The sequence below is a fragment of the Orbicella franksi genome, chromosome 3 (assembly GCF_964199315.1).
Source record: "Orbicella franksi chromosome 3, jaOrbFran1.1, whole genome shotgun sequence".
Taxonomy (NCBI): domain Eukaryota; kingdom Metazoa; phylum Cnidaria; class Anthozoa; order Scleractinia; family Merulinidae; genus Orbicella; species Orbicella franksi.
The window spans coordinates 1,660,131-1,675,000 of record NC_138147.1 but is presented as its reverse complement, the minus strand read 5'-3'; the positions used below and the strand labels follow the sequence as shown (position 1 = coordinate 1,675,000).

General features: G+C 42.0%; 4 protein-coding genes across 7 annotated transcripts in view; 2 read left to right on the top strand and 2 right to left on the bottom strand.

Annotated features, from left to right (window-relative positions):
* The window catches only part of LOC145480583 (putative fimbrial assembly protein FimD, serogroup H1), a 7,207-nt gene extending 3,177 nt beyond the window's left edge, over positions 1–4,030 (top strand). The window contains exons 3-6 of the mRNA XM_081458850.1: positions 749–898; positions 1,222–1,437; positions 1,977–2,143; positions 2,750–4,030. Of these exons, the coding sequence (XP_081314976.1) occupies positions 749–898; positions 1,222–1,437; positions 1,977–2,143; positions 2,750–4,015 (1,799 nt within the window). The 3' untranslated portion in view covers positions 4,016–4,030. The remainder of the gene's footprint in view (positions 1–748; positions 899–1,221; positions 1,438–1,976; positions 2,144–2,749) is intronic.
* Positions 4,031–4,051: 21 nt separating this feature from the next.
* On the bottom strand, positions 4,052–7,948 carry LOC145480585 (uncharacterized). Its single transcript, XM_081458852.1, has 2 exons — positions 7,430–7,948; positions 4,052–6,773 (listed from the first exon to the last, which is right to left on the bottom strand). The coding sequence occupies exons 1-2, from the start codon at positions 7,434–7,436 to the stop codon at positions 5,521–5,523; spliced, it is 1,260 nt and encodes a 419-aa protein (XP_081314978.1). The 5' UTR covers positions 7,437–7,948; the 3' UTR covers positions 4,052–5,520.
* Positions 7,949–8,055: 107 nt separating this feature from the next.
* Positions 8,056–11,058, top strand: LOC145480590 (uncharacterized). Its single transcript, XM_081458860.1, has 2 exons — positions 8,056–8,333; positions 8,429–11,058. Exon 2 carries the CDS (start codon positions 9,934–9,936, stop codon positions 10,516–10,518), a length of 585 nt encoding a protein of 194 aa, XP_081314986.1. The 5' UTR covers positions 8,056–8,333; positions 8,429–9,933; the 3' UTR covers positions 10,519–11,058.
* The window catches only part of LOC145480581 (coadhesin-like), a 25,433-nt gene continuing 21,618 nt past the window's right edge, over positions 11,056–14,870 (bottom strand). For all 4 annotated transcript variants that reach the window (XM_081458843.1, XM_081458847.1, XM_081458846.1 and 1 more), the window contains exons 10-13: positions 13,152–13,334; positions 11,835–12,250; positions 11,257–11,451; positions 11,056–11,121 (exon numbers count right to left, since the gene is read on the bottom strand). In XM_081458843.1, the coding sequence (XP_081314969.1) occupies positions 11,257–11,451; positions 11,835–12,250; positions 13,152–13,334 (794 nt within the window). In that variant the 3' untranslated portion in view covers positions 11,056–11,121. The remainder of the gene's footprint in view (positions 11,122–11,256; positions 11,452–11,834; positions 12,251–13,151; positions 13,335–14,870) is intronic.

Sequence of the window (14,870 nt, the reverse complement as noted above, 5' to 3'; positions counted from 1 at the left end):
TAAAATCAGTTGTGTTAACTTAGTCCTTCAGTTACTATGGAGATATCAAGTAAATTCTTATAAATGATTTTAAGACATAAAACCTTTAATTATAGGGCTCAAAAAAATGCTGAAAACTCTAAAGATGAAATTGTATGTAGCTCTTGATCTATCCCATGTGTGCCTTTTATGTCTTTCCCCATAGTGTGAGGTGTTAAACTCGATGAGCCATATCAATACTTCAGAAATGGAAACCTCTAACCTCAATTTATTTGTGAAGTGCTATGATCATGACTACACATACATTCATAGTTTTGTAACGACAAGTAAATATAATTTTTAAAACAAGACTGAAAATTCTCTGACATCCAGCATGAATGAGGGAGGGCTAACAGCTGATTCAAATTTTTCATTTATATTAAATCTCATCTCCAGAGTCATGTGTGCTATTTATGAATGCCTAACTCCAGAAAATATTCATACCCCCTCCCCCACTGACAGACACAGTTTTTGCTAATTGACCACCCCCCTTCCCCCCGTTCCCTTCTTTGGAAACCTTTGTACTTTCCTTTTAAAGGAACACGAAAATTGCATGCAATGCCCTATTTAAATTTTTGCACAGCTGTTTTTCATGGCCCAATCTTTGTGTAGCCATTTCTTGCACTTGCATTTTGGGCTTTTGAGTCATTGTTCTACAGGGACTGCTTGCAGTTTAGCCTTATATACATTCACAAGGTACCCTTTGGGTCTCTTTCATTTAATAACACAGGTTATGGCAGTGCTGGTGTTGGAAGGAAAGTCCAACCGGATTTGTTGTTCAGGATTGCCAGCATCAGCAAGACAGTTACTGCTGTAGGTATCATGAGACTTGTTGAAGAAAGAAAACTTTCCTTGGAGGATATAGTGTTTGGACCACAAGGTAGACAATTATGTGTGAATTTGTTTTGGACATCTTTTTGGGGGCTTTAGTAATCAAAAACTGTCTGTTTCCAGGTTTGTGAATGTCAAAAGCAAGTAAATGAAAACGATAAGGAGCTGTAAGCACCGGGTTGGATTTACAAAGATAGCCTGTGGTATTCTGTACAGAAAATAAGTAGGTTTAGTTACATTTAAAAGATGTGGAAGACTTTTAAAAGTTGGTCTTTATTTTTGAGGAAAGGAAATAAGTGGTAGGAAAGGAGAAGCTTAATAAGAAGCTTGCTATACATACAAGCATAAAATTCTACTGTTTCTATGTTCAAGGAATTTTGAGTGAGTACACTCCAACAGAGAATGGAGACAGACGGATTGTGGACATCACGGTAAAACATCTACTGCATCACTCTGCTGGTTGGGACAGAGACAGGGCTGGGGATCCTGTGTTCTGGAAGGTTGGCAAGTACATGGATGTTGCTGAGCCTGTGGCCCCTGGAGTTTTGATAAAGTATATGATGGGAAGAAAGCTTCAGTTTGGTCCAGGTGAGTGAGAATATGGAGAGAGATCATCGCTACGCTAGCGCGCTCATTTGATTGGCTGTGATTTGTTACAAAGTGTTCCTGTGAAGTGTTTTAAAACACTGGGCACTTTCTATTCTGCCAAAAATTCTGGGATTTTTAGAAAGGAGGCAAATGGTTCGGAAACTTCCTTGGAAAGCTTCCACAAAATCCGAAAATTGTTGAATTTCTGAAAAACGAACTATTCAATCGAAAATTCCTGAAATTCCGGGAGGAAAATCAAATGGAACAGAAATTTCCGGTAAGAAATTTTCGAAAATATGGATATTCCTCCCGAGGTTGTTCTCTTCTCCGGAAATTCCGGGAAATTCTGTTTCATTCGACACGGGAAATTCCGGGAAATTATAAAAACCGGAATTTTTGGTCGAATGGAAAGCGCCCACTGTCACCAATCTGCAGCTCACTTACACGACTTGTTACGTGATAGTTAATTATCACGACGCTTGTTCACATGACATGACACAATTAAATGAAATTCAAGTTCCTTGCTGTTGCTTTCAAAGGCAAAAGACACGCCTATTCCAATCTCGGTTATACCGTTTTGGGTCAAGTGATCGAAAGAAAGACAGGACAAGCCTATGAAGAATTCATGACGGGTCTGTTGAAGAGTGTGGGTATAAACCAAATGAAAATCGGCCGAACTCGGAAGAAAGATCTTGGCGATGAAGAGGTAAGAGCTGGTGTCTTAAGGAGCTATCCCTTTCTCGGCGTTTTTGGAATCCCCTTGATCTCCCTTATTGGGAACCCCCCTCCCTTATTGGAATCCCCTCTCCCGCTATCCTCTTAGACATGCGAAATTCCGAGGGATATGGCTTCCTAACCTACAGTGGCCTCCTTTAGACTCATTGCTATTTAACCCCAGGCCACCCCAGTTTTTTTTAAATTCAAGATGGCGCTCGCTCCCTCAAAGTCTCCTCGCTTTCTCAAAATACGCCAGCCTTGCTAGCTACAACATTGGTGACAAGGGTTGGGAAACCTCATTCTATACGCATTTTGTCCCTCCCCACCCCTGTGAAACACTTTCATCCAACACAAGTTTGCATTTTGCCATTTTCCATTCTCCAACATTGAGGGGAATGGTGGGGGGGGGGGGGGAATGGGGGTGCTGACACTTATTTTGTAGGTATTATGGTTATGATCTAATGTTTTTGCACATTTTGCAACACAATTTGTCCATGGTTGTAACTACTTGCCTCAGAATTGTCTGAAACGTTAACCGATAGATTTTCAGATTAAGCCTATATGTTTATTGTCCATTGTGGACATTTGTTTTTAGGTGGAATATTTTCACAATCGCCATCCAAGGATGGTGAAGTCAGTATTTCCCGACGGGGGCAGAGTGCCTCCACAGTATGGGAGGTGGACCATGGAAGAGGCTGATGCGCATGGCGGGTGGACCGCGACCGCTGCTGATTTATTGCACTTCCTCCTCGCTCTGGAGCATGGTGTGAATGGTGGCAGAATTATCTCAGCCGAAACTTTTGGAACAATGCTTGAAAAACCGTCCTTTGAAAAAGACGCGGAAGAATGGTACGGGTTTGGTCTTGACATCCGAGACAATGGTAAAACTTGGGGTCACAGCGGACAAATGGAGGGTACCTCGGGTGTTTTAACGCGCCACTGTGGGGGATATGCTTGGGCACTGTTGTTCAATTCCTGGGCTAAAGACTTGGATCTAGACGGCTTGGTGAAGTATGCGTTGAGTCGCATTGCCTCTGTTACAAATCAACATATTTCATGTGTCATCCCCGACGCCATAAGGACAGAGGACAATCGTCAGGTCATTAAATTGATGATACCAGTCAGTGATTTCTGGTCATTGTATGAAGATTTGAAACGAGGAGGATTTGATTTGACATGGCTTAACGCCTATAAAATGGCGGATGCTGTACACTTTAACACGATTTTCATTCAAAGCTGCGGCTTAAAGCCGGCTACCACTGTTTATATTGGATTAACAGCCGACTCGTGTCGCGACCATGTTAACAGTCTCGTTGGTCTTCGGCCTTTCCATATCGAGAGCTACGTCGAAAACAACGAGCTTCTGTATGCTGTGCTTTTAACTCCTACAAATGGAGTGTCATGGACGTTAAATTACGATCTCACTGTCGCTCAACATCGAAAAACCATGCCCATAATGTTTAAAAGTGATTACAACTTAACAGTACAATGCCTAACTGAGTTCAAGGGTCGGTTACACGTGACATCTCTATACGAAAAAGTCCCGAATGGCGAATGCATCGCCGAATTTGACCTTAAACCGGATTATTACCAGTTTGAATTTCACAAACAAGCCAAGCAGGGTGTGACGTTATCTTACGTCAGGGCCTATCACGTGAAAAGCAAACCTCGGTTTAGTGTAGTCTGGACCAATCAGATTGCGCGCTTAAGCGGAACAAGGCATAACGTTTCCAAATATGGCTTTTTGTTCGAGCTTGAAGAAGCAGCAAAGAAGAATTTTTATGCGCAGTGCATCAGTTGTTATGTAAGTGAAGATGTCCTTAATTTTGTTGCATCGTGGAATAAAGAAATAGTTCAATAAAACTGAAACCCTGGACCCGGTTGTTTCCAATTTAGTTGTTTTTCAACGTAGCGCCATGTTACGTTTCTCTTTCAAAACTGGGAACCTCTCAGTGACTTGAAAATAACCTTGGCCTGTGATCAAGCTTTATTGCATTTGCGCTTGGTAAACCGTTGTCTTTTCGCCAGTCATATAGTAGCAATAACAGAACTCTAATTTTAAGAGGTTTCAGTAGCATGAAGCAACAAGAAGTATACCCGAGGAGTATATTCTCTCAAAAGACGTACAATGTTTCCTGGGATCAAAGCCAACATTTAACTGATTTATTTTTTAAATAACATAGGTACATAAATACATCACGAGCCCGGAAGCAATCTGTCTCGTTACGATCTTTGTTCGTATTTCTTATGTGTGAATAATTGAGACGAATCAGTTTACCAGTTCGCTTCTCCTTGGTTGTTCACTGGGGGGATAAAATACCTTTCCAGCGTCTGTTTTATAACAGAATAAATGAGCGTTTTGCACTAGAATGTGATCTATCCGGCGGACTAATTTTACGTTATCCACCATCTTAGCGTTTTGATACTTTTCATTATCGCCCGCAGGCTTTGTTTGTCATACATTTTCCTATGACGTGTTGTTATCTCCAAATCTTTTTCCTGTTATGTCAAGTGTTTCAGTAACTTTATCCTCTTGTTATAGTGTCAGGGGTGTAATATTTCCTTGCTATCTTCCTGAGTTTCATCTCTTTATATCTTCCTTGGGTTCTACCTCTCCTTTGGGGTTTAGTCTCGTTAAAATATCTCTGTGGAGTTCTACCTCTGGCTATCTTGCTATCTCCCTGGCTGTCTTCCCGAAATTTTACGTATTGTCTCCAAGGGCTTTCACCCCGTCTTTTAGTTTCTCCCTGATGTTATATATCACTCGCTCTCTCCCAGTGGTTTTACTTCTCACTATGTTTCTGAAATCACATCTTTTGCCATCTACTTGGGGCTTACCTATCGCTCAGTCTTCCTTAATTTTTTAACCTCATGCTTTCTCCCAAATATCTCCAGGGGGGGAAAACTCTGGAATTCGCTTCCCGCTGCACTCCGCAACTCAAACTCCTTGCCTTTTTTAATAGAATTAATGCTAATGTATTAGCTGCGTTAGCATTTTAAATCTGTTTAAGTAATTAGTGTCTTAAAGTTAGTACTAGTAATTAGTAATACATAATTATAGAGTAAATAACTTAAGATAGTATTAATCTTCCTGGTTTTGGCTTATAGCCACATGCCCCTTGCATGTGGACATCAGCTTTTTGCCTTGTATTTTGTAGTTGACGGAGGAAGCGTCTTTAATTAAAGTTTACCTACCTACCTACCTACCTACCTACCTACCTACCTACCTACCTACCTACCTACCTACCTGCCTGCCTGCCTGCCTACCTGCCTGCCTGCCTGCCTGCCTGCCTGCCTGCCTGCCTGCCTGCCTGCCTGTCTGCCTGCCTGCCTGCCTGCCTGCCCATCTACTGACCTACCCACAGTTTAGCTATCGGGCTCATCCTTCCTGAATACAAACTCGGCAGGTGGCACAGGCGTGGCGGGTGCTCTGATGTACCTGTGTTTCTTTCGAGACAGTTCCTGGTACATCCATGAGTTGTCTGAAAACAGGTTCATGTTTGGACAAGTATGAATATTGATTACTCCTTCTTTTTTCTCGCGTGACCTCTCAAGAGCGACATTCGCATTTGCGCCCGCCTTAAAATGGCCTGCTTTTGAGGTCACTTTTTCTGGAGCTTGTTTCTTCACGCGTAACGTGGAGGGCGGTAATGCAGGAAGTGGTTTCTTTACAAACGATTGAACCTTCGTGTTCAATTGGTAAGTTTCGGATCTGGAGCGATTTTGAAGTTGCTGTACGGTCGATACCTTTCGGGTGGCTACATTACCTGGTTCGGATCGTGCTCGTGACCGTGCGACACTAATAGTGCTGATCGATTCGAAGTCGCCGTCTTCGCTGTTCGGCGGGCTTGGAATGTCTGATCCGTAAGCCTTCCGCTCAATAATTGGGTTGTTTTCAGAATATGTTAAAGTTGATAGAGAAGGAGCTGCAATAAACTCGCCGCTTGTTTTTTCCGCGTTTGATGCTGTCTCGATATCAGAATTTTGATATTGTTCTGAACTAACATCAGTCAATGCCGAAATCCTTTGATCTGCATTTATCGTACTTAGCGACGCTGCTGCGTGTGCCGTCTCGTGATATTTTGCGTAACGCTTCAATGATTTCTCCGTTAAAACAGGAAATCTGCTTTCTCCAGTCAACCCTGTGCTTTGTTGTACTCCACTCACTTTTCTTCCACCCTTTCCCTTCAAATTTTTCTCTAATATTTGACGTTTTAAACGTTCAAGTTTCTCTCTCTGCTCTGCAGAAATCCGCATGGGGTCTTCCACCTCGCTATCTGAAAAACTTCTGCTCCTGGTTAGCTCTTGATCAGACGTTCTCTTCCGCAATAAATTCCCCTGCCCTGGATCGAGAAGACTTGGTTTGTGTGTTGGAGAATCGTTTTCGAAGTGTACCAAACGTTCACTGTTTACAGTGGCGCTTTCCTCGCTTTTCAGCCGGTTAAACTTTGATTCTTTTCGATGTGCTCGACCAGAGAACGACAATTTCAATTCTTCACCCTCGTCAAAGTTTACGCGAGACATGGCTGGAAAAGTCGACGTCTGTACAACCCTGTCGTTCTCGTAGTTGTTATGTGAAGTATCTCTCCTTTCGTGAAACATATCCCCTTCATTCCAACCTGTAAATGGAACAGACGTTAGTCTCAAGTTCTCTGAGTTCTGCGAACTCGTGCGTCGTCTGTCATCAGGCTCTAGTTCTAACTCGCTAGTGCTTTTCCTTCGAGTGTTTATGGCCTGCGGCGTCAACGTAGCTCTTGGTAATGACTGTGCTTCACTTTTACGTCGAGTCCCAACTCTAAAACCTGAAATCGAAGTCTCTTGGCCGTGTAACGGCCCTTCGATCACGAAACTTTCGGCTTCCGCATTTCCAGTCTCTCGACGCAGTAGACTTTCTCGTAAATCTGCTTTATGTCCTAACTCGTTATCATCAACATCTTTTCCCTGATCCCTATAAATCTTCGAAACGTCAATGCTCTGGGATATGTTTTCTCTGCCATTTACTGACGAACGTGCCAAAACAAACCCATTAATCCGATTTTCAGCCATGGTATAGTACAAGACTGACGAACGTTATCAGCACTATAATATGCGTGTGCAGTTTCATCATCGAGAAATCTTATGACTCTTTAATGCACGGAAGCGTAAAATTGATAGGCGTTGTACCACCGAAATGTTATTTGCATCGCAATTAGTCTCATAGCTTTGCAAACACTAATTATTGATCACGGCAGGATATAAATAGCGCTTGTTCCATTGTGTATATAAAGTGAATTACCTGTCATGAAATTGTCGTCATTTAAAACTTGGTCAAATGGATGTCACTCACGCACAATACTCTCTTGTTGAAAAGCAGCCACTGTCCTCTCAGTCTTCTTAATCTTGCGATAGCATCGCAAAATTCGCTTGTTATCTTCGAAATTCATCCAAGTAATTCATCCGTGTCATTCGTAAGTGTCACTCCTTGAAGTTCACTGTGTTTGAGGAAACGTCGCGAAAGCTTTGTGCTATTTCAACATGTCGAATATACATAATGGCTTTTCAGTAGAAAGGACATATCTTCCGTATTGTATGAAATCAAAGCCTTATGAAATTAAAACAAAAATTTAAAAAATGTGGCATTAATTAATTTAATATGGCATTAATTAATAAAGAGTAATCGGTTTACTTTTATAGACACCAATTTTTGTTGAACCAAAATTTGTGGTTTTACGGAAAATTTACGAGTGACAAATGACACGCACAAGCGTCTGCTTTAAAAAGATTTGCCCTTTCGCCCCTATCTTCGCTTACTTCGCCACTAATTTTCTGGCTAAATTTAACCCCTGAAAGTAAGTTAATCAAGTGGTGAGTAAAACAAAAAAATAACAAAAAACGAAAAAAGAAAAGAAAACAATGAATAAAAAAAGAAGATGGAGAAGAAAACGCATTCGTCTTATATATTCATACATTCTTTGTTCTTACGTTACCTTTCTTCTTTGCTCTGCTTGCCAACTAGTCCAATCGACCCTCGATGACTGATTTCCCGCACCTTGTGGGAAACCTTTAGAATTAAACATTAAATTTGAAGAGCCTCAGTGATTCAACAATATAACTTTACATGACGTGTCAACCTGTTTGTTATGTTACCACTGACATAGGTTCAAAGATGCAAAATGGCGGTCGTTGGCAGCCTTGCGAAGGTAAGAAAACCATTGCTATTAGCTTTTCGTTTCATCAGAAGCTATCATGACTCCAAACGTAGGCTGCTGCAACATAATTCTACTCTTCTCTCAAGGCAATCTCGATGCGCACGTCTTTTTATAAGGAGACTTATCTGGTCTTCTCGACAAGACGATTTGACAAGAGCTCTTTCGGATGCTGAGAAAATTGTTGGCTATCCGAAGTGGTTCCAGAATTTGCGACATCTGTTGAGTGATGAAATCTCCAACATCGCCATGTACATGAAAGGGTTCGCTATGAGCAAGCATCCCATGTTGCGAACAGCTCGAGGCTTCTTATCAGACGACAAAGATACTGTGCAAACCCGTCCCGGGGTATCCAATCGATGGAAACCGATGGTCGGAAATTCAATCGATCAATCGATATCATTCGATAAAGTTAGTTAATTGGTATCGATTGGTATCGGCCAATCGATGACCAATCGATAACCACACAAAAACCATTCATCACTTGCTATCGATTGGCTCAGCAACCTCGAACAGACGTCACGCACGCTACCTGTCCGATCATCCGCCATTTTTAGGAAGCCCTGGGGACGAAATTGGTAAAACAAATTCCGACCCAGTCTTCTCAACGCAAAGAATATACCCCCGTTGCACGTGTACGTGAGTTACCCACTTGCCCGTCATTGCCTTTCCGTGCCATAATGTCTACGCAAGACGTCCGAATAGAGGCTTTACTGAATATAGAGTGCATCGTCGAAGGCTATCATCTTTGCCGTTTTAAGGTCAACGTCGGTGAATTCGAAGTGTTCACTGCAAACAAGAAGAGGGGAGAACGCGGAAACGCGTTTAAAGTTGTGAACCATCGTGGACAGCTCGGCCACTTACAGTCCGAGCTTGTGGATCCTCTTCGGCCACTACATGCACATATTTCTGTCTTAGTGAATTATTATTTTTTATTAAAACTGTAACAAACAATCCGTACAATTTGTAATTTGTACTACGTACAAAGTTGTGTTTTTTATGCGTCGATTCCGGTTCCGTCAATCTGCAACCAATCGATACCAATTTATCTATCGATTGGTATTGATAATCGATACCAATCGATAACCACACGAATCTTCGCCATCGATTGGTCATCGATTATCAATATCAATCGATTAATTGATATCGATTGGCATCGATTGATATCGATTGGCATCGATTATCGATTCCATCGATTGAATACCCCGGGACTCGTGGACTGTTGGTGCTCCTCGTGTCCAAAGCCTCTCGGCCATGCTCACAAAGTGATTGGAGCACGGATCAGGAATTAGTAGCTGATATCCATTCAAGCCAGAGACAGCTTGCTGATATAACAGAGACTATACACACAGGTAGCGGTGACCCAATGACAAGTGCCTTGGCCCCTGTGTTGAGTGAACTGAGTTTGAGTACAAGCTAGGGTATAACCACGTGTTGTGTTTACTGGATAAATCACTTTATTATTTTGCTACTGCAAGTGGGCAAGATGAACCAAATCCTGCATTGTGATTGGCTACTTGAGTGGGCAAGATGGGAAGCCGCACGATGGCTCTCGAAGATTAAAGCACAATCATAAGCAATTATTGTCCTGTCCATGACATCTTTATATGGTGACAGCGGTGGGATAGCTGGAACAACGAGAAGCGAACCCACGACCACACAATTAACCATGGCCACTGGATTTACGTTACCGTCACCTCCTCCGCTCGAGATTCATGATGGTAATGAAGCAGAGAAATGGAAACAGTTTCGTCTTGCCTGTAGCAACTATGCACTTGCAACAGAGCTAAAAAAAAAATCCGAGCCAATACAGGTGGCTATACTGCTGACAGTCATTGGAGAGGACGCGAGAAATAATTACTCTACCTTCGACTGGGAAGATGAAGCAAACAAGAATAAAATTGAGCCAGTGTCGCAACATTTCGCCGATTATTATCAACCCCGCAAAAACATCCCTTTCGAAAGTTATCGCTTTAATAAGCAGTCTCAGGAAGCAGGCGAGAGCTATGACCAGTATAAAACGGCACTTAGAAAACTCGCCGAAGGCTGCGAGTCCGACATTATCACACCCGAGGAGATGTTGTGTGACTGTTTAATATTCGGCATCCGTGGTGTTAAAGCACGGGAAAGATTGCTACGGGAATCTCGTTACAGGTATCTTGTCTGCGATTGCCGGTAAATACTAGCAGTTGCTCACCACTAATTGAGGACACTACCTACTATTAAAAGGGTGATAAAAAGCGAATCTATAGTACAAATTGAATAATGGGGACCTCTGACCTAAACGTCCAGTTGACTTTCATAGTATAGGGAGCTTGAGGCAAACCACGACGGCAACGGGAACGTCAATAACAAAAGTTTCAATGAGCAGCACAGTGGCTATGCATTTCAACGTGAAATGACCAAATTTTTCGCAGTTTGGAGAAGGTAAGCCACGACTGCTAATTTTCGTATTTCCGTTTGGAATTTATCCCTGGCATGACATATTTAGTTTTAGCAGGTTTTTAGACCGATCGGCCTAGTTAATTAGGAAATCAAGTTGAATTGTAGAATGAAACATCGAGAGAGAACTGAAACTAACAATGATAACCATCGCTTTTATTCAAGTCACTGCAGTTATACCATGTAAAATATAAATTGGAATGTCCCTTGCACTTCCCTGGTAAAACGTAATCCCGCAATAGTCGAAAGGCCACAAGTCGTTTATTTTTCTTTGATCAGCTTGTGAAAGGAATATAACCCGCTCGCCCAACCGTCGTCTGCAAGTCCTCGTTCTCTGGCTCTGCAAGGAAAAAGGTCGAGACCTAGATAGGTCAATTGGATATGGCTGTCGCTTGATAAGAACAAATTGGTTTTTTCTTTGTTTCTGTTTAACGGAAACGACTTGGGATTGGTTACACTTCTGAACATACCATACCTACAAGCTTGTTGGTACGCCGTTTACTGAGGTGATATTACCACAAGCCGTCTCTAGAATATCATAGATTCTGTATTTCATCTCTTCAAACTGTTCCACGTAGAACCAATTCTTCTCTCCTGCCATCTCGTTAAGATCCTCTTCACGTATGGATGGGCCAACACCGAATGCTAACACCTTAGCTTGTTTTCCTTCCTATAATTGATTTGCAAACCATTGTGAGACAGAGAAACATCTAAAATTTCAAGTTACGGAATTCATTCATATCGGGGTGGGGGAAGGGGTGCGTTGGCCTGATGTGAAGGAGATTGCTGCTCTCCTTATCTGGATGTCCGGGCTCAAACACTGGCTGGGGCCATTGTACTGAGTTATTAGACAAGACACTTTTAAAACCCTCTCAGATTCTCTTTCTATCTCGGAACCGGGTTATTTTGGCTCCCTGACTGACAGCATCCCCAGGGGTAACCGGGCGATTGAGACATTCCTATCTAGGGAAGAAACCATGCTCAATGGCCTCAAGGCTGCAACTCAGTGAGCCAGCTGCTTGTTACTGTCTACCACAGAACACGAATATATACCCTTAATGGAGGGACGGTAATGTTAAATGGCAGAGAACCCTTCATCGTCCTTCCGTCCGTAACAACCACGACGATGTTGGCAGCATCCGCTCTTTCGCCATTCTCCCGCGTAAACACAATCTGGTCGGCAGCGACTAAGGCTTTATCTGTTGCAGTGCCCCAGGAAACCTTGTCAGGTATCTCTGAAATGAGACTGTGGGTTGCGTCTGGAGACTGACACTGAGGTGAGTCGAATTTGCATCGTACGATGGGCTTTCTAGAGAAGGTAATAATACTGAAGTGTGTGTTCGGCTCAAACTGGTGAATGAATTGGATCAGGAAGGTCTTTACACGGACAAAATTCTGAACACCAACGCTCTTAGACGAATCAACGATGAGGCACACGTCCAGTTTCTTATGTTCGCACGGTGATGGTACTGACAAAAAAAAAACATAGCACATTTCATGTAATGTAACCTACCAGGAAAGCTCTGGAAGTTGGTGAGCACGGGTATTAAAGAAGAAATACTTAAGATTGAATGCTTTGCATATACAATTAGATTATGAAATCCAGAGCGAATAAACTAATGTTTTAGTATAAATCTATTAGTCGTTCAAAACTTTATCCAAATCCTCTTCACAGACACTTCGAAAACGCAGAAAAGAGGCCGTCATTTTGTTAAAACCGTAAACTGCAAAGCCACTCACTACCTACAACAGAATAGATAGTGAGTTGGGTAGCTAATCAGCGAACGGCATTCATGGATATGAAGCGAATAGATTTATACTAATTGACTAGTAATAGATCTCAGTAAAGCTGCCCCCATTTTTTCTTTTCTTTTGCTAATTGAAAACAATTGGACATTATTGTATGAGCTAAAACTTTCATTTATTTTTCTTTTTGTAAACTATATTCAAACGTTAAACTGGCGATCCCAAAGATATTTAAGTAGCATTTGAATAACGGTGTTAATATCGCGGACCGTTTAGCTAGAATTCTCGCTTCCAATTTCAAGGTTATTTAGAAAAATACTTTCTCAATGACTTACGATACCTTCTGAATTGTTTTTCCCCCAAAATGTATCTTCAGGATCTTTGAAATCATTTTAGATTTGTTCCATTTCGAAGCGGGCCATATTGGAGTGACTTAGCTCAACTTGCCAAAAAATTAACCGGGACCATCGTGTACGCCTAGGTTCACTTAGTCCAGATACTACCAATATTCCTATTACGTTTTAGAAGTTGGAAGTATCACAGAAAGACGCACTTGGGGAGTAGACCAAATGGAAACTAGATAATGTAAATGATATTCAACTTTCTTTTAACATGTCAAAGTACCTATTGGACATTCGGCCTCATTGCATGTCGCTGTTTCGTAATTGCTTCCCAGACTGGCACAATGTTTTCCTCCCTTTCTGGGCGGAGGTGAATTGCAGATTCTGCTTCGCATTCTGACTCCTTCGCCACATGTGGCACTACAAATGGACCACATACTCCACGCCGAGTAGCCACCATCCACCTCTATAAAAGGAAAAAAAAAGATTTGCGAAACGGACAACATTGACGTTTAGGATGGATGTCACTTGAGTAACTAAAAATTTTGCGCATTTGCTTTGGAACTACGTTCCCAGAAGCAAAGCCAAAACCAATCGTGGTTTACTGGCAAATGTTTTCCTACACTTTGCATCGACCACATTTACATATGTTTGCTTCGAGTTTTGATTGGTTTCTTTGGATTGTCTGTGTCCTTTGTGATTGGCCAGAACGACTACTTTGGTTTTGGTTTTAGCCTCAATAACCCATGTCCGAGTTAACTTAAGCCTCTCTGTTAAAGCGAGGGTTAGTGCGCAGCTATTCATATGGAAATGAGTTTAATTTGCATGTGAATGAAATCTCATGATTGACACCAAGACTCGCTTTGAGAAAGAGGCTTAAGGTAATTCGGAAATGGCCCATTTAAAACCGACCTATCAAGCCAAGAGACGATGATCAAGCGGAACAATACCGTAACAATACCGCGAAGTAATCATTGTTCCATGTCGATCTCGCATGTTCCATGTCGATCTCGGTGTTGGTTGTGGCCTTTTGTTCCACTCACGAAGGGGCGAAGAGGATGAGCGAGTGAGTGTTTCGGTGTTGGTTCTTGTTGAGAAGATATGTTATTTTGCTTTTCTCTGTCCCCTCTCCCTTTCGATGGTGGCTCCAGCATGAGCCACTTTCAGTCAGACCATTCAAGCCGACTGCAAGGTTAGGCTTCAATTTTGAGAAGGTAGAACCCCTCCCCATCCCCACCCACCCGTTGACGTGTCTGTCGAGTGAGGAGCGGTTGTGTAATGACCGTTGCGGTTTCGTTTTTATTTTGATTAGTTTGTTGTTGTTGTTGTTTTTTTTTTTCAGAAATTTGTACAATTTTTAGCAGTGTTAGACAGTCACGGACAACTACGCCACCAATCATGCATCTTTGTTTCCACCGGTGTTCTTTTCGTTCAAGCAAAGTTGCGAAGTGAACGCTAGCCACCAAATCAAAAAAATCTATAGTTTTAGATGATTCTGTGGTCATTTTAGTGGATAATTAGAAAGTGTCTGTTGCTTTGGCCACTACCTTGTTGAAAGTAATTTTTGCTGTTAACTAGAAACATTTTATTGTTATTTATAATATAGCTAGGACCCTGCGCGCGCTCTGATTGGTCAAAAACCTATGTTTTAACGGAGTATAAAGCATAGAAAAAGCGTGTTTTATTGTTTTTCGCGTATAAAATATATATCATAAAGCAAATGAAGAAGCCTAAGCCGTGTATTACACTCCGGACATTTGAGACCACTCGAGAAATGTAGAAAACACTCGCCTGCTGCTGGTGTTTTTTACATTTCCCCCGTGTTCTCAAATGTCCGTCGTGATTTATCACCGTGTAATACACGGCTTGGGCTCCTTTGTTTGTTAAAGAAATAAGTGTAAAACAATAAATTGAACAAGCACCCTCACTGAAAATGGTGGTAAAGCCACAGCAGTTCATTGGAGAGCTGAAGTCCTGAGTGACGACTTCAGACTTTCTTTTC